General features: G+C 37.2%; 1 protein-coding gene across 1 annotated transcript; it reads left to right on the top strand.

The window, feature by feature from the left end:
* The first annotated feature begins 569 nt into the window (after nt 1–569).
* Nucleotides 570–15,798, top strand: LOC140171043 (protocadherin Fat 4-like). The gene is made up of 11 exons (XM_072194223.1): nt 570–731; nt 1,602–1,742; nt 3,510–3,653; nt 4,497–4,699; nt 6,959–7,121; nt 7,951–8,088; nt 11,055–11,216; nt 11,456–11,655; nt 13,889–14,045; nt 14,273–14,422; nt 15,619–15,798. The coding sequence occupies exons 1-11, from the start codon at nt 651–653 to the stop codon at nt 15,796–15,798; spliced, it is 1,719 nt and encodes a 572-aa protein (XP_072050324.1). The 5' UTR covers nt 570–650.
* Nucleotides 15,799–19,401: the final 3,603 nt, after the last annotated feature.

Here is a 19,401-nt window from a genome sequence, read left to right on the forward strand (position 1 = left end):
AATCTGACAAAAAATGTGAATTTAGGGGGGCTAAACTTGCCAGTTTACAAAACATTACATTTTTTCTTGCATATTTAATGACCCCGTGACACAACGCGCAACTACAGAATTTTTATATTCTTTTTATTTATTTGACAAATTGGGCATGCAGTTAGTGTGTATACAAAATTTCAGACCTCTCTTTCTTTTTATAAAGAAGGCACAGACTCCCAAAGATGAAATTTATTTAAAGGGCAACTTTTGGGTCCAAATTTAGACCCCCTACTCCAACTTTAAATGGCTGCCACAGAAAATCCGTAAGAGCTACAGACCTCAAATTTGCAGTTTTTAAATATTTTTACAGGTACAATATATGATTAAAATATAAAGCAAATCTGAGGGGGTCAGGTGGGGCGCCTCCTTGATTTCATATGGAGTGACCCATATATAGTTTAAAGCCTAGTCATAATTGGCAATTGAAATGAGCATTTCAAGTTATCAACCAATCAGAAATGCTGTTAGATGACCAGGAGTAGCTGTCAATTGGGTTGTTCAACTTAAAATATAAAATATTTCTACTTTACAGGTCTGCTGGTGCAACTGTCATCATAACCATTCTTGATGCTAATGACCTGTGCCCCTACTTTGAATCGCCATCCTATTCCGGCTTAATGGCTCCAGGCGACTCATTTGTGTTGGATATGCTTGCCGTTGAGAGACTAAGACTAACAGCAGTGGATGGAGATATTACTGTAAGTGTAACCCACCCCTAGAAGGAGGGGAGGGGTGGGGGTTATCTGATCTTGTTTGATTCCTGTTACTTGTGCCCCTCATTTGAATCCTAATAATATGTGGGCTCAATGGATCCAGATATTACTGTAAGTGTAACCCACCCCCAGAAAAAGGGGAGGGGTGGGAGTTATCTGATCTTTGTTTGATTCCTGTTACTTGTGCCCCTCATTTGAATCCTAATAATATGTGGGCTCAATGGATCCAGATGTTGCAGTAAGTGTAACCCACCCCCAGAAAGAGGGGGGAGGTTATCTGGTCTTCATTTGGTTATTGACCGTTAGTGGAAAAGGTGAAAAGATTGAGTTGAATTTCAAATCTCATTATGGTTCTGCCTATGAGGTCATTTGTTAATTGATCAATGATCAACAGTCTTGTTTGCAGTATTAACTGGCCATACCGGTATGACTCATTGTGTGGCTAGGAGCATTGTGATACTCGGTGTAGCAACCACAATAAAAATATGATTATTTAAAATAAAAAATAATAACACAATTATTTCCAATCGCAATAATAATCTTTGCAATTAATAAGTACATGCTTTAGAGCATATGAACTGCATTTTTGTCGTCATGAAGAATAAAAACTATTCTTTTGAAGTTTGGTATAAAATGTACACCAACTCTTGCACAACAGAATCTTGGCTAATATAAAACTGTGAGATGGACAGTCAGACATGCCACACAGGCATATCATTTTTAATTAATAAGAAAATCATCAATAATATGGCCAAAAGAAATGAATGGCTGCATTAATTTATTTCAATTGTAGCATTAGAAAATGAATGTATTATTATGAATATAAATTATATTCTATATATGTGTGTGTGTTAGGGATTTATTGGCGTTGTCAGGATTGAATCGGACACGTCAAATGGAGGATTCGGACTGGCACCTACATCAACTGCAGGACAGTGGTACATAGTGGTTGACGACCCTGAACTGGTTGGTGATTTGATTGACTACACCGTTGTGGTGAGTTCTGATGATTGCAGTGGTGTAACTAGGGGTTGCAGTGCCCAGTTCACTCGCATACTAAAGTGGTATCACTGTTAGTGGTATCCATGCATCTCAAAATGGTAGTAAATTTCACCCCCTATATATATAAGAAATGTTACCCCTTAAATGGTGTAAGACACTAAAACGGATCCCTAAATGGCATAATATGTAATGATTCTCACTTAAAGGCCCAAAATCGTTGGCCTGGTCAACTGGCAGGTGTATGCAAGAACTAAATACCAATACTAAATGTTTATACTAGGATTTATGTTATCACAATGTTCTTTTAGATGGTCAGGACCTTGGTGAGTTGGACAGTTTTATTATCATGGATTATGTTATGCCATAAAATGCTGAGCTTTTCATGTGTAACACTTTATGAATAAATCCAGATGTGCTGTTAACCCTCTAAGTTTATTACTTGTGTACCTGCTGCAGAACCACCTGTTTCACCAGATGAAGGGCACTTTGCGAATGGCCTAAGTGACCCTTAACATTGAAGACGGGTTGAAATACAACCCTAAACATCAACGATTACCCTTAAAAAGTGCCCCTTGTCATAAAGATGTCATCAACACCAGCAGGTCAAAATCAACCTGTTTTCGATGTTTTTTGTGACGAGCATGCATACCAAATAATATCCCAAGTGAACCCCCTGGGCTGTAGCCAAGGATACATAAATGGTGCCCTTGATTCTTGAAACAATTGCAGAGTGTGCGGAAATTTGCCAAATAACACTCATTATAATTTTGGTTATAATATGAAAGAGCCAGTGAGCCCATTGCATGTCGTTTGGAATTTTAGCAAATAGCTAGTAATTTAAAGAGCTGTGGTTTCTGTCAAACAAATACATGTCTCTGGTAAATCATAACAAGGGTATACTGGTTGCAGAGTAAGTGAAATTTTATTAAACTTTTGAGTGTAATCCCTATTTTTTTTTAAAGAATTTTTTATTAATTTTTTTAAGTGAGATTGTGCGCCACTCGCAACCCCGCCACATGCCACAAGTGGCTGGCACACCGCTATTTGATAATGCCTGATACACCTTTTACCATATTAAGGCCAAGTGGTATATCTGTATACATTGTAGTAGTTCTGCTTGTAGGTAAGGCCAAAAAAACCCGACCGACCGACCGACCGTGTACTCTAGTCCCGACCGTGTCTTTTTATTTATTTTTTTAAATTTGCGTTGAATGTGCTAGTAAAACAGTGGTTAGTATAAATTTAAAGAAAGAAAATGTAAAGAAAATGAACAGTATAACATGCAGAACCATCTCAAGAGTTAAACCAGTAAAGTGCTGTGTGTTTTGACTTTACCAGACTTCAAATTGTCAGTTTCAAGTGCAATATCTGTAAAAAAAAAAAAAAAAAAAAATCCGACCTACCGACCCAACTGTTTCATAAGCCTCTATGGACAAACAAACTTTTTTTTGGCCTAATTTAAGCTGATAGTTACTGATGTAAAAACAAACATTAAAATAATTTAGAATTTACTGAATTTAATAAAATTCAATTATAAAAGAATCATTTTTTTTGCATGGTTTCCGTGTTTTAATTTTAAGTCTTAATTAAGTTTTTGTTTTTATGCTTTTAAAATTTGCTCTCTTTCATGTTTTCCCCAGATTTTACTAATAAATAACACAGCTGCTGGAGATCAACATGTGTCAAGATTCGAACAGACATCTCTATTTTAGTTTTGTTTTCAAGCTCTTTAACTTTTGTTGTATCTGTATGTTTCCCCAGGTTTCAGTCAACGATCAATCTTGTACAGAGGATCGAACAGTCATCACAATTACAGTGACTGATGCTCTCAATCCCAAGTTTGACGAAGACCCTTATGAAGGAGATGTCCCAGAAAATGCACCTGCAAACTATCCTGTTATTCAAGTAAGTATACACAATCTGCAGAAATCCACACATGTTTTCTATAGGGGGTGTGTGGATTTCAACTGGAATAACGCATTTTGGAGCAGACGACACTAATGGGTAACCCCATTTGAAATTCACACTCCCTGTGTTGGGAGATTAAAGTCATGTCTTCCATAGGGGGTGTATGGATTTCAACTGGAATAGCCCATTGCATGCTATAATGGAGCTGTCTAAACAGATGGTGCTGAAACTGCGACTTAGGCCTAAAAACAATTTGTTTGATTGGCGTAACATAAAAAAAATTAAGGTAGGTCGGTCGGTCTGCAATTTAAAAAAAAAATTTACACACATCTGGTGCTGTAAATTGCAGCTTTAAAAAAAAAAAATTTAATTTCAACTTAAAAAATTTTTTTTTTTTTTTTTGCACGAAATAAATAAACAACAAAAAAGTCTAGGGTCAGGCCTATTTTTAGGGTCGGTCGGGTTACGCCAATCAAACAATTGTTTTTAAAGGCCTTAGTTTACAGCATTCCATGTACTTCACTCTCATGGCTCAAAAAAGTGGGGAATTTGGGAAGCTCCTTCCCAGGAAATGTTTTTTTGTGTGTCTTCCCTGTTGGAATTTTGTCAATTACAGTTTCTTTTTTCCAAGTTCCTTGGAAATGTTGGTGTTTGGGGGAAATTCTGGTATTTGGAGGAAAATTGTGTCTTTTTGTATATAAAAAAACATGCTACAAAATCCTGGGAAATTAACATTTTTTTTCAAGCCCTGTAATCACTCTTCCCCCTGGCCCCTCACTCCACCCTTTTACCACTGAATACACTGTCTATAATCAAAATGTCATCTATTCATTACTTCAGGTTTCAGCGAAAAATAAGGACGGTAATAGCGAGGGCATCGTATATCACATCCAAACGGGAAGTAATCAGGGACTGCGCTACTTTCAAATTGATTCACGTACAGGACTCATAACAGTTAAAGCTGGAGCAGATATTGATGCAGAATCGGTTGCTGAATTTGCCTTGTTTGTAGAGGCAACAGATACTAGATTGGAGCCACACAGGTATGGAATCAACGGAGATTAAAATAGATCAAACTAAAATACAGTTTGTGACCCTTTTCAGTCTGGCAAGTTCTGATAAAAAGGCAAATTAAGTTTGAAAAATTTAAAGAAAACCAAATCTTCAGTTTGAGCAAGGTATAAATGAAAAGCTTATGCTCCTTTCTACAAAAAGGTAATTCACACTTTTTTGAAACATACACTTGAAGTTTATTTTGCGAGTTACGTTTAGGTTTACAGACTTAAGTTATGCAGGGATTTTCCGTTTTTTATGGATTTCCGGGTTTTTCCCGGAATCTGTTTTTTCCCGAGAATTTTTTTTTTACATTTCCGGATTATGATATTATGATATGATATTTCATCATAAAAAGAGCAAAAGGGGGTGATACCCTCATAGCCTATTCCCCGATCCATAGCATTCGCTAATAAGATAAAAAATTCTCTGATCAAACGTTTGGCTTACTCGCTTCACTCGCACCGTTTCAGGTTTTTTTATCAACAGCTACTTACCCTTACCAAACAGGAAGGCTAAGATACCCTTCGATAACTATTCTTCTACCATTCGAACTCTAATAATACTGTATTGATAGTGGTCATTACTATTCAAGACACTCGAATAGTAGTACGACCGTTAGTTTAAGTTTTTCTTGAATAGTAAGGACCGCTAACTACCCTTCCTCTTACTATTCATAGCTTTTAACTACCATTCAGACCAAGTGGCTTAGTATTCTGAACAAGAAGGAAAATTTTCTAAGTATATTAATCTTCAACTAGTATTCCTTAGTTTCACCTACATAGGAATGGTTTACAAGTTGGTGCACAGAATTTTGTAGACGCAGTCTGCAGTGTTATGGCGGTCGATTTTGTCCTTTGGATGTACAAGTATTTTACGAAGATTATTATTTCTTTTCATTGCCATGTCTATACTGTGTTTGCGGAAAATCCTGTGAAAGCCCCTGTACGTATGGTATTATTACAAAACCCTTGTGTTTGGTTATTACTGTCTTTCTTGGTCTTAGGCTTAACCTGTTTGAAGCAAAATGACAATGATATTTGAGTATACATTGAAATATCTGCTATTTGTATAAAGCAAAAAAAGAATGTGTTTTTCCTCATCACCCCCCTGAATCAAACTCCGTCGCAATACGCTTGAGATACTCATGAACTTCTATTCTATTCTATGAACTTACATTCTCATAATGAAAGATTTTCACTAATTTTTGAAACATTTTTTTACCAATATGTCAACAGGTATGAGGTAAAAGGTAATCTAGGGGTCATTTGAGGTCATTTTACAAATATGATTAATTCGAATATGTTTTTTCTTTTCATTTTTGCTTTTTGTTTTTTACAAACCACAAAAGGGTTATTCTGGGATTTTGTTTCCTACATGTGCAAGTTTATTTATATTTATTTTTGTACAAACTGTTGAAACCGGTTTAAGCCCCAGGGTCCAGCATTGGGCTACTAAGTGGTAATTTTCGTGTACAGTTATTTTCGCGAATTGGAGTGAGAGAGACATATTTCCAATTGTTATTTTCGCGATTGCCTAGTCTTGCCCTATGCTTGCAATACATAATACATATATTCGTAAGATGTTAATTTCGCGGATGACACTCCATTCATCCTCGAAAAATAAAACCCTTATGAAAATTACCACTTATACAGTATTCGTTTAAAATCCACACTACCCCTGTGGAAGATTTTGGAAATATCTTCCACATTGGGAGTATGTTTTTCAAATGTAAGAGTCAGGATTAATCATTTTGAAACCCATACTCCCCCTGTATAATGGCTTTAGCTATAGATGAGTTAACATCGGCAAGGGACTGGAATATCGATATGCATGAGTGAACCCCGTGCAACCACTACACTGTTCAATAGCCTTATTGTGATGTGGCAGGAGTTTCAAATACACAAGCCCTGAACAAAATATGATGCACGCGCATACTGCCAGGCAAAAAACAATGGAAATTGTGATGATGCGTGCTCATACTGCCAGGCATTGACGTCAGAAGTCAACTCATCTATAGCTTCCACAACTGGAGTGAGTTTTTCAAATGGTAGTTACCCAACTCTATACTATTTGATACTCATACTCCCTCTGTGGAACATATTTCCAAAATCTTCCACAGGGGTAGTGTGGATTTTATATGGAATAGCCCATTTTGGTTTGAGGACCATCCTTTCATCAGTGACATCTTTTACGCACCACATAATTTACTAATCTACTTGTTTCAAATTTGATTTTGTCCGCTTTAGAACTGGTGATACAACTGTGTCAATTGTAGTTGTGGATGTTAATGACCGATGTCCAACATTTGAGATATCATATTATGTGGGATCCATGAGCCTAGAAGACAACTTTGTACAAGAGACTGATACTGACAGGCTTGTACTCACTGCACTTGATAAAGATATCACGGTAAGGAAGCAAACATTCTGTAAAGCCATAATGTAAGATCTTATAATAGGGATGACCATGAAAATTTGAAGTTTCTCCTGCTTTGTAGAATCATACCTTATATTACAGAGCTCATTTCATCATCCAATATGCACCCCTAAATAGTAATGAAATTTTATGAAATTGCACATGGAATTAGATAAATATTATAGTATAGTATACAAAAACTTTACTCACTAAATATATCTTGGAATTTGGAGAAAATTTACATTAAAATCACTCTTTTATACAAATAACCTGTAGATTTCACTTTAGCTTGCTGTGGAGGGAAAACTATGGGTATCTCAAATCATAAAGTTGGCTACAGTAGATGGGAACTTCCTATTAGGTGATTGGCCAAGTTACAGATTTATTGATTGATATTTAGGGGTGCATATTTGGACTTCATCAAAACATGTTTTTGCCAAAATTACAAACAGGCTAATATGAGGTACTACTGATGCACTGTGTGTGCACTGAAGTCAAATCCATTGGTCAGTGTAGGGAGATAGTCTCTGTGTGCATAGCTCCATTGAGACTGTGTGTGTGTTCAGTCTTACATGGTAAACATAAAAGGTGTCCAAAGGAGTGGGTTCATGTGCTGGTCATCCCTACTTATAATACGAAACCTGATATGTGATGTCCCTTGTCAAAACCAGACACTTTTGGGCAGGTTATCAATTTCGAGGTTTTTACTAATTATTTTAATAGGTTTTTATTAAATTTGCGCGAAAGTTATGACCATTGAAGACTTTCTTTTTTTGATTTTTTAATATAGAGAAGTCAATGGTATGTTTCTTTTCTACACTAGGGCTTCTCTGGGTATGCTGCCATTGAAATTGATTCTACAGGCGGAGGATTCGCACTAGCAACAACAGCTGATCCAAATAAGTGGAACATCAGGGTTGCTAATGCCTCTCGTATTGTACTTGGAATACACTCACTTATGGTAAGATCATATAGAGATGCATGAACCCCATGGACACTACTGCCTTTCTTACATAGCCCTGGATTGGTTCATTGCATGATATAATCTTCTCAGTAACCAATCAAAATAGAGCTTTTAGATCTCTTCACAATTTTAAGCTTTATCTACTATCAGCCCGACTGACTATTCTTACCATATCTCTGATTGGCTCAGTACATGATATAGTCCTCTTTGTAACCAATCAAAGTAGTTCTTAGAGGCTGAAGTAAGCATCCATTTGTTGCCGAAATGAGTAACATGTAATTGTGGACATAGGTTATAGCCCTCGATATCTAATTGGTTTAAAGGTGAACCTCATTGAAAATAAAGTTATATATCAATGGAAAGCTTATGATGTCAGGAAGCAGAAAAGAATATTTTTTATTTGCATAGCGTACCAGGCTAGACATAATCTCCATGCAAAGATTGGATATTGGCACCCCCTAAATTACAAAACGAAATCGTTCAAATTGGGCGCTTTCGTTGATGACGTCAGCCCAGGGACACACAGTTACTTCCGGGTTTGATTGTAAACACAATGTCCGTGTATTACTGTGGCATGCATCGGGCCAATGCACGCACTCAGTCATTGTCAACTTACTTTACATGAAAAATATCTTCAATCAAATAAGAATAACATGAAGGAAATATCATGATCAAATCAAGAATGACGTTCCTGAATAAAGTGTGTGCATTTAAAAATGGGAAAAGTGCTGGCCGGGGTGATTTGGGATAGGCCAAGCCGGAAGGCCAAGCCATCCACGATATGCATAGGGAATATTACAGTCAAGCACGAAGAGCGAAGATTCGCCGAAAAACCAGAATGAAAACAGATTACAAAAAATAACTGCTAGTGCTACCAGTTCAGATCGTCACACCAAGTTGAGATGAACTTATCACAATGAGAAAATGAAGGAATAGAATAAGGTACATGTACAGGATTTTTAATTATTTCTTAGCTTTACAAACGGGTCATGGCCGGTCATGTATGATAGGCGAACTCGTATATAGATACATACGGGATGAGCTCAGTGACTGACTGAGTCTCACTACGCCGAGTGTTCAGTATCCGCAACTGTACTGTACTTGCAGACAAAATGACCGATTTGATATTCACATTCTGATATTTCCAACTTATTGCTACTTCATCAGCAAAATTTATTCCTGTAAATGTTCCAAATATAAGGGAACGATTGATCAAATCTGCTGAAACACCCCATGAAACACAGAGCGCCGCAAGTGCTACCAGAGGACGAAGCCCGAAGCGAGTCGCTGTGTTTGTGTATATCCGTCCCTGCAATTTCTTCGCAATTTACGCATCGTGTTCGGTAATCCATAAAACATGAATGTTTCACTTTTTCAGTACCGTACACTGATTGTACTATCATTAAAGAATCGTGACACAAGTGACAATATTTTAATTTTATTCAGATTTCAGAATTCCATCAAATAACGGTCTACTAAGCCTAAATTGTATTTATTTTATAATGAAATATCTGCCCGGGTATCTGTTTCTTTCAATTGTGATTGTGTGGAAAGAATGTATTACCGCAATGCGCTAAATATGAAAACCTTTATATGGGCTGGATTTGATGAAATCGGCGGTTTTTTTAATTAATTTTTGATTACTGCAAGACGATGTTTTTTAAAATCAGATATTTTAAAATGAATCAAGAATAGGGAATGTCACAAACAAGTATTTAATTTGTTATTCGATCATGTTTATTCAGTCCATGACATGAACGGCAGCAGCAAGCATTTGCGCATGGGATTGATCCCAGCGCGAAATTCAAACTCAATTACCCAGCCAGTTATGACTGATTTTGTCAAAAATTTACGGAAAATTTATGTGTTGACAATAATTCTATTATTTCTAATATATATAGAAGGAACCAGCAATTTGAAGATTCCTCTAATTTCAAGCTTTATTGTGAAAATCAGACTTGCAGGGCAGCTTGCAAAGTACTGGAAGCAAGTCTTGTTTACATGTTTCCGAGTAGGATCACGTGACTGCGAACCCTGAGCTTACGTCACGAGCATTCCCAAGGTCATAGACGATTGATTTGGGTGCTTTTTGGGCGCCTTAAAAAAGACCAAAAATTCAATCATTTTTTAATTTTTCAGCTTTATTGGCCATCAAAAAAATCGGAAAAAATAATTTTCAGTATCCTGACATCATAAGCTTTCCATTGATATATAACTTTATTTTCAATGAGGTTCACCTTTAAACATTTTAATTCTAACCAAATCCATTCCATTAAGCACTCAGGTTAATTGACTAAATCATTTTAGGTAAGTGTTTATTTGTTTCCACATTGTTTACAATCATGACATTATCAGGGACCTGTATGACATTTCTCAGTTGCTATTCGCTGTGGTAGTGCACGTTAGTAACCATTGGTTACCGCACCCAGCATGGTCTCATACATTACACATGTTCCAAATTTTGATATGCCATAGGCTTTGTGTTGTGATCATTTCGATCAGTGGTTTGTAACAAAGAAAGCATGATCCAGTTGACCAAGCAACGGCCATATTCTAATGTGCACTACGACAGCGAGTAAATATGGCAATATTGGCTAATTAAAGCATTAAGAGATACAATGTTTAATCCCAATGGGACTAATTAAATATAGACCTCTTGGTACAGTTTATTGGGGGTAATGGTTGGCTACAGTTTTGTATTAAGTTTATGTGTGTGTATTTTTAATATTCTTACTATGTGTTGATGTCGAAATGCCGAAAAATGAAATGGCAAATGTACATGTTGTGGACAAAATGAGTATTTTTTTAAAGATCTTTTTTAGAAATAGGTTAAATGAGTTGAATTGCAAAAGTGCTTACATCCATAAAAGGCATGATATAAAAGTAATAATAAAATAAATAAGAAGGCTAAAAAATTTTCTGAGACAAACTGCTTTTCCTTAGCCCAATTTCTTTTTTTTCAGGTTTCTGTGACAGACAATACAGCTATTATCCCTTGCGGTCTGGATTTATCCAATGTCACCATTGCTGTGATAGATACGGATGACATGGTTCCAAAGTTTGATCAAGATACATATGAGAGTAATGTTACGGAATCAGCAATGCCAGGTGTACATGTCATTCAGGTCAGTAACCTAGGTCAATTGAAAGGTCAAAGGTTATAACTAAAAATGGTAAAGTTAATTTTAGTTTACAGAGTTGAACAGATTGATATTGATGATGTTGTTCATCATACAAGCAATAAATAATTTTTTTTTTGATTTAACATGCTGAGAGGAGCTGTACTATGGTTGTACCCTTAACTGAATCACCAACATTTAGTTATTTTTTAAATAAATGCTTTTCAACTTTAATAATTCTGCAGGTTTCAGCCACTAACAAAGATGGTAATAGTGTAGGTATTGTATATCGCATCAAAACAGGAAGTAATGGTGGGACAAAGTACTTCCAAATCGACCCAAACACAGGAGAAATAACAGTACGAGATGGAGGAATTGATGCAGAACTTGTGCTTGAGTTTATCTTGTTTGTGGAAGCCACAGATACAAGATTGGAACCACAGAGGTATAAATACACAAATGCAGGTTGTTTTATCTTTAACCCTGACATTGAAAACTGCTTTTTGCTATTGAAAATTAATAAGAAATGAAAAAGGAGAGATGAACAAAGAAGTCACTTGGTACACCCGGGATTTGAGCCACTGGGGTTGCGCTGGCCCGGCCAGCGATTTCCTGAGCATATAGGACTTAGGGTGATTGCGTCATCGCATCACGTAGGATTCATGCATGCGCGGTGGTTATCATCGTGGTATTTTGTGGTATTAATGGGTGTTAGGGTTAATGTTAAATGGGCTACGTGAAAGCTGCCATACCTCTAAAGAACAGTCGTCAACAGAGGGATTTTTTTGAAATGATTTGGCTAGAGTTAATTATTTTGAACCTCCAGTATATGGCTTAACCTATATCTTCCACAACTGGAGTGAGTATTTCAAATGGAAGTTTTACCAAAAAGCCTGTCACTAGACTGTGGAATACTTTAGCTAAATCTTCCACAGGGCGAGTGGATTTCAAATGGAATAGCCCAATATAGTTGGTGTTATAGTGTTTTTTATTTCAATCTACTGTATTGCTTATGTCACTCCTTTTCCAATAAACACCCACTCTATTTTATAATGATAAAATGAAAGGAAGTTTAGAAAGGGGACCATAAAACAATTAAGCTCCGATGTATGGCTGTGTTGGTGTTTAATTGCCAGCAAATGAGGACACACACTTGCACTTCACATTCAAACCGCGGACCACTCTGCAATGGGGGGACCATCCTCGGTTTCTGGAGGTCTGCAAACGACAGCAAATGCATGTATAATGTAAACATCTCAAAAAAAAGTAACTGGCCCCTTAAATAATGGCCATTATTCAAAAAGCGGGTGATTGTATTACAAATCTGTAAAATGCGTTGGAAGCAGAATTTATTTTTGCATATTGTGACACCTCATTTGTAGCAATTGACTAAATATTGATGTCACAGCGTACATTTAAAATCAATGTAGCCCAAGATTTGAAAGTTGCAGTAAATTATATTGATTTTGCATTCAGTGTAATGGAAGGAAACCTGTGTAATGATAGCTGAGTGTTTTTGTATCGTAAAAATGTGTATGTAAGTGCAACTTTCAAATCTGGACCTCACTACATTAAATTAACCGGGGTTTTATTGTTTTCTGGGCTATCGTATCAAATAAGGTGTCAAAATGCGAGAAATAAATTCTGCTTCCAACGCATTTTACAGATTTGCAATACAATAGCCCCTTTTTGAATAATGGCCATTATTTAAGGGGGGTTAGTTACTTTTTTTGAGATGTTTATTTGCGAAATATGACCTCTATTGGTATTATAACGTCCGCAGTTGCTAGGTTAAATTCCATACACACAAAAATACACAAACAAAATGGCGGAAAACGTCCTTGGTATGTCGATTGAGTACGGATTCAGACGAGCACGTTTGCATAGTCCTCAACAGCGTCCATATTTGGAGGCGATAACACAAGGGGGTGTGTGGGTATGTGTGCAGAAAATGTTAACCTTTTGAAATTACATAACATGCATGCATAAACAACATTTACTAAGACGCCTCTCCAATTGATAAAAGTGCCATAAAAACAAATCAAAAGCAAAAACAAGGTCCAGTAGCAGGTTTGAGTTTATGAGTAAAAAAAGTCTGTGTGTGCGTCCCTCCATTGTCAATGCATTGACACTATTGTGATTAGCATTCCAATGCCCCAAGGGCATTTAATATTATACAAATATTAACTGTCTATGAGTGTGATGTGCGAAATATAATCACGAGGTGAAAGATGGATTGTTCCATTCCACGAGCCGGAACGGCGAGTGGAATGGAACAATACATCTTTCACCTCGTGATTATATTTTGACCATTACACAAATTTAAGACAGTTAATATTTGTTTTATATCACTCATACATAAATTCTGTTGCTCAAAAATACTATTTAAGATAGGGAATACATTTTTTCATTAACATTACACCATGTTTTACCATGACATAACATTTTGGTGTCCAACCCATAACTAAATCAGCGAGTCTAAGAGTCAGTGCACGGCTTGGCGCAGGCGCACTACGGCGCAGCACTATGATGGTAAAAACTATCACAGGGAGAGGCTGATGGTAAAAATGATAAAAATGACTATCACCCAATGAACTGTCTAGAATTTATGTATGAGTGATATAAAAATGAATCAGTATATTATGTCAATCTTTCATGAACATTTGACCCATTTGCAGGTCTGGTATTGCTACTGTTGTGATAACCGTTAGAGACATCAATGATCAGTGTCCTTCGTTCACTGTTGATATGCACCGTGGTCTGCTAGAACAAGGCTTGACTTATGTATTGAGTGCTACTAGCAGACTTACTGTGAGAGCCATAGATGGAGATCGGGTACATATCCTATTTTATATATTAAATTATATTGAATTATATAATATATATTTTAAATATATAATGTTGTGCAGCAAATTTTTGAAATGTTTTTAAAACATATTTTATATGTACCCAGTATATATAATTTAAACATTTCGTGGTAACCTTTTCTGCCTTTACTAACCTTTTTTTAATATTGTGTGTGCTGGGTCAATAATTTGTGTATGTTCATCTTACAATTTTAGACATTCAACGGCACCATAACCATTGACTCGGACTCCTCGGGTGGATTTTTTGAGTTGGTACAAATACCTGAAGCAAATACGGATAACATCAGGGAGTGGTACTTGATAACAACAAACCTAGCCATTGATGTTGCTAATTACTCCATTGAAGTAAGTGGACTTTATTCCTTAAAGCTACATTTAGAGATTGGGTATTTGTATTCTGTAGTAAGTACTACACAACGCGCCTTACTGGAACCAGACATGTAGGAATTGATGAGCGCATGGGTTTAAATTTGCTATTCTTACGCAGTGGGTGTGTCTTGTAAAGAATTCACACAATAGTGGATAGTGATACTAGTCAGGGCATGCGCCGCCATGCAACGGCGGCATGCAACGGCGGCACGCTTGTTGCTCCTCAATGATCGCGCGATAATACGTTGGCGTAATACATGTGCGAGAACTAAGAGCACGATTCGGTGGCTTAGATGTTTGTGATGGTTTCATTCATTTAAAACAACGGATATCCTCATCACAAAAATAACTTTATTTTTTTCTGTAAAAAGCAGTTTTTCCCACAAAAATTACATTTAAACTGAATAAGAATGAGAACAAAAGACAGGATTTTGTCTTTTGCCTATGGATGAGCTGGCCAATATTTTTATCGTAGTTGCGCCGGCATCCACTACTCAAAATATTGGCCATCCCATCCATAATGACACGATATTGGATAGGCAAAAGACAAAATCTTATCTCTTATTTCCTGTCTGAGGTGTTCCAACACTGCAGCTTTGAAGTTGGTAGTGTCTTGTATTTGAATTAATGAATAGGGGAGTCCGTTCCAATCTAGCTATAAGCTATTACTGTTTTTGGGAAAGATGATTGCTTGTAGCAGTCATGCTCAAAATCTCCACAATGCGCATAATTACTCCCACCTCCATTTCAAAACATCCACTTCAAAAAGAGTGCCATCCCATATTAAGCAAAGTAGCTGTATTTCCTTTTGTTCATTCTTTAAATGAAAATCGTTTATTGAAATTTTGATTGCGCATGCCTCTTTGATGTCACAAGGAATTCGGCTCCACGATGCAGGTTGGGATGTGCCAGTGAAATACCAGGACCAAATTAACCAAAATTTGCATCTTTTTAACTTCATTTTGGTCCATTTTAATCTCTTCTGTGTGCGCACATGTGTTCCTGGAAAGTTATTCTGGGATATTTTGAGCGGGACAACTGTGCAATTTTGCCTCCATCCATATTTTAGCTGGTACACATCTGGGCAGTGCTGGAAATGATCTGGTACCAATGTAATTTTATTGTGAGCTTATACGGTTCCTAACTTCTTTTTTTTCCCTTAATATGTACAGGTTTCAGTGAAAGATGATTGGTCATTAGCAATACCTCCTTGTTTGGTGGACAGAACCAGTATTAGAGTGACTGTGCACCTGGGTTATGAGTTACCGCCCAGCTTTGAAGATGACACCTACTACGGTTCTGTACCCGAAGGAGCAAATCCAGGGACATTCATTGTTAAGGTATGTCCATAGAAATCTTTATCTTAGAAATGCTCATGGAAGGTGATGCAATGTCATTGATTCCAAAGTATGATGTGTGACCGTCAGGGGTAGCACTAGGTTTTAAAACCAAGGGTTCTCAGAACCCCCTGAAAGTGTTAAAAATATGCGCTCAAATCCTAAGATGATGGGTTCTCTAGTCAAGTATTGAATGCCCGTTTCAATCTATATCAGTATCAGATTTTGTGATTTTGTGTAAATAGTTAAGGCCTGGCAAAAACATGATCTCCCTTTCACACCGCGATTCTCGCTATTAACCAACTATGTGGCTTTTAAAGAAAGTTCCCACGCAGTGTACTTGCTATAAAAGTGTTGCTTTATGCCATAAAAGTTCGGGCGAATTCCATAAAATGCAGTTCAACTTGCAAAGTGCAGAATTCAACAGCATTGCAAGTCACATGGACGAGTGAAAAAGCCATGATTTACTCAATAAAAAATGACATTTCATTGCAAATGAGTTCAAGTTTAGGGCAAATATCATGATATTTATTGAATTACTGGAGTATTTTGACTATAAAACATAATTCAAGGGCAAATTTTTGACACTTTTTTCTTCTACGGCCTCGTATTTCACCGCTGGCATATCTCTACACACCACCCTTGAAGCATTTCTTACCGATCCCTAGAATTAGAAATTATCAACTCACGTACGTGTCGTCAATCAGTACTGGAATAAAACTCATCAGTGATTCTAGACAATATCACAATCTGTGTTAAATTATGCTGGCGGTGTGTATTTAATTTTTATTTTTAAATTATGTTACAATGCTACGGCGACTTCACTTCAACATTTATGTTATTGCATTTTATGTTACATAATTTCTGGACAGGTCGTAAATATTGGAGATCGAAGCTTTTATTTTTCTTTCACATGTTTTCATTTTTCTCTGCCGCATGAAAACCCCTGAACTGGTATGCAAAATGAATAGATGCGCTCAAACTTAAAAATATGCGCTGTACACGCAGAAACGCATGTTAGCGCGACCCCTGGTGACCGTACACCACGAATGAGCCGTAAATGTCCTAAATTGTATTCTGAGTTACAGTGTAAAATGTACATGAAGGTCGTATTCATAGGTACCTCAAGTTGGTGCTACAGGTATCTCATTTTGATAGCGCTAGTCAAACACCTTTTAAACCAATCATAATCCTCTTGTTGTAGAGAATAATAAGCTTCAACCTGTCTATAGAATTCTTTAATAGCTCTAGTCTTTGTTTGCTTTGCCTAAATTTTGTTCAAGTGGTGAGTTACAAAGCATTGTATTTTGTCTAGGTATGTATAACCAACAATTAACAATGAGAGGACATTCCTGAACCTCGTCGACTTGGAGATGATTTGAAATGACCGCTAATTATGACTGTTTGATATTTATTACATGTAGAACCGAAAAAGGTATACCATTTTATTGAAAGAGCAAAGTTCAACAAACCATAACCCCACTTCTGGATATCATTTGAAGTCAAATGATATACCATTTTAAAGCGTATATATTTTCTAAACACGTAATAAAACAAAATTGACCGGGGCCGAATTTACGGCTCATTTGTGGTGTACGGTCACATATATGACATGCAATATTGCCCTACTGAGGTCATTCTGTCTGGTTGTTTATGAGGTGTGTTCACATTGGATTTAATCTTGTTGTTATGCAATAATTATCTATATATGCCAGCATGCCCGGCTTGAGCATTTTGTTTGAGCCTGATCCATCAGGACCCAAGTTTGTCTTACAGTCCACATGGACTTCTTCTTCTTAGCGTGTCCAAGCACAGGGTCAAATGCGCCTGAGCCAGTAGTTGACGCAGTGACGAGCAGAATCGTTGAATTCAGCTAGGTCCTCATGTGTGCAGTGTTGCCCCATCTGTGGACAGACCAGCAGGTGTTCCATAGTCTGTGGAACTGTTCTACACCCACAGGTAGTGTTTTGTCCTTCTGGTAGGTAGCCCCATCTCTGCAAAGCGACCTTGCACCTTCCGATCTTAGTCTGTTGAGACACAGCCACTCAGGCCACATGGAATCAGCTCCAGTTGGTAGCTGCTCACTGGGTTGCAGTCCCATAGCTGGTGAATTGGGAGATATCTCTTTCCACAGAGTGAGTCTTTCCGCTTCCTTGGAGACTGTCCCAAGAGGATGAACTTTGCTTAGGAAGCTTCCTCTGGATCTAAGGCATTTGGGTGCAGCAGTCTGGCTGAACATGGGGTGCTTCATATCAGTGGTCTGGCGCTCACGCTCTTGCATGCTGGTCACTTGTCGACGTACATCTGGAGGGGCTATGGACTGATTGTTGTAAACAAATAACTAATACTACATCATTGTATCTTATTTAATCCCTCAAGGTGACGGCTCGGAATGCTGAAGGAACCCCTGATTATATAGCCTACCAACTGAAATCGGCTAGTAACGGTGGTGAAAACCTGTTTATGGTAGATGGTAATAACGGTGAGGTGAGGGTATATTCTCCAAACATTGACAGGGAGCTGGTGGATGAGTATACACTGTTTATAGAAGCCCAGGATTTGACGACATTGCCAGTATTGTAAGTCTGTGCACGCTTCCTGAAAGTATAAGAATAAGGCTTATAAATTGTGACGCATTCTGATCCCAACACTAAGGGCAATGGGCTATTCAATTTGATATCCATACACCCCCTGAAATCTACACTCCCTTTTGGGGGAGATTAAGGCATAGGGGGTGTATGGATTTCATCTGGAATTACCCAATATAGGTGACAACTGTGATATTGAGATGCAGGCAAAAAATGGGGAGTGAAAATAGTCAAGTATAGAGTAGTAGAGTTTATTCGGCTTATAATTGGTGCAAATTATTTGGTTTTTGTTATTACACAACTCAATTAAGTCCAAACTTACGCTTGCGTAAATTTACATAAGCATGTACCAGCCATGCATTTCGCAACTGTGTGCACCTCAATCTATAGCAATACCATGTCATATTTTTTTGCCAAATATCAGCAGAACAAACTATAGGAGATATGTCATCATAAAAATGCAACTTTGCAGCCAAGTAGGCCTAGGCCAAGGACAAAAGGAATTTAGTAATATTTGGTTACTATCGATGATGAAATCTGAATTATGAAATTTTTGAAATCTTTGGTCAGGTTGGATCAGATTGTGTCACATGTAATTAAGGCTTGGCATGTGGCAAGTAAAAATATATGCTGTAATGTTAGGTTATAATTGAATACCTGAGTGAAAGAAGGGCCCAACTCCATGAGTTAGACCCAGCATTTTATTGCCAGCAGACTGTTCTTCCTTGTGTGTGAAAGATGAGCCAAAATCCACTCTCTAAATAGTCTTCCACGTACACTTAAACTTGGTTTTCATGGAAGAACACAAATATTGGGTTAAAGAAGAATTTTGTTCATCCATGAAATCTGCTTTTCACTGCAATAAACTTTCTTGCTAACATATTACATGCTTCTACTTCTGCAGTTAATGGATAATTTCCAAATTTCTGTAGCTATTTATAACACATCTGCGTACGGAACTTGCACTTGCAGTATATTAGTGGAAGAAGGGCCCAACTCCAACTCGTATTAAGACCTGTACCGTTGCCAT

The sequence above is a fragment of the Amphiura filiformis genome, chromosome 15, assembly GCF_039555335.1.
Source record: "Amphiura filiformis chromosome 15, Afil_fr2py, whole genome shotgun sequence".
In the NCBI taxonomy this organism is placed as follows: domain Eukaryota; kingdom Metazoa; phylum Echinodermata; class Ophiuroidea; order Amphilepidida; family Amphiuridae; genus Amphiura; species Amphiura filiformis.

Bases quoted from the DNA above. Each gene is read 5' to 3' on its own strand.
- LOC140171043 (XM_072194223.1), top strand. From the start codon at position 651: ATGGCTCCAGGCGACTCATTTGTGTTGGATATGCTTGCCGTTGAGAGA. The intron at 4,700-6,958 runs GTATGGAATCAA...TGTCCGCTTTAG, and splicing joins ACTAGATTGGAGCCACACAG to AACTGGTGATACAACTGTGT. The intron at 14,046-14,272 runs GTACATATCCTA...TTACAATTTTAG, and splicing joins GAGCCATAGATGGAGATCGG to ACATTCAACGGCACCATAAC.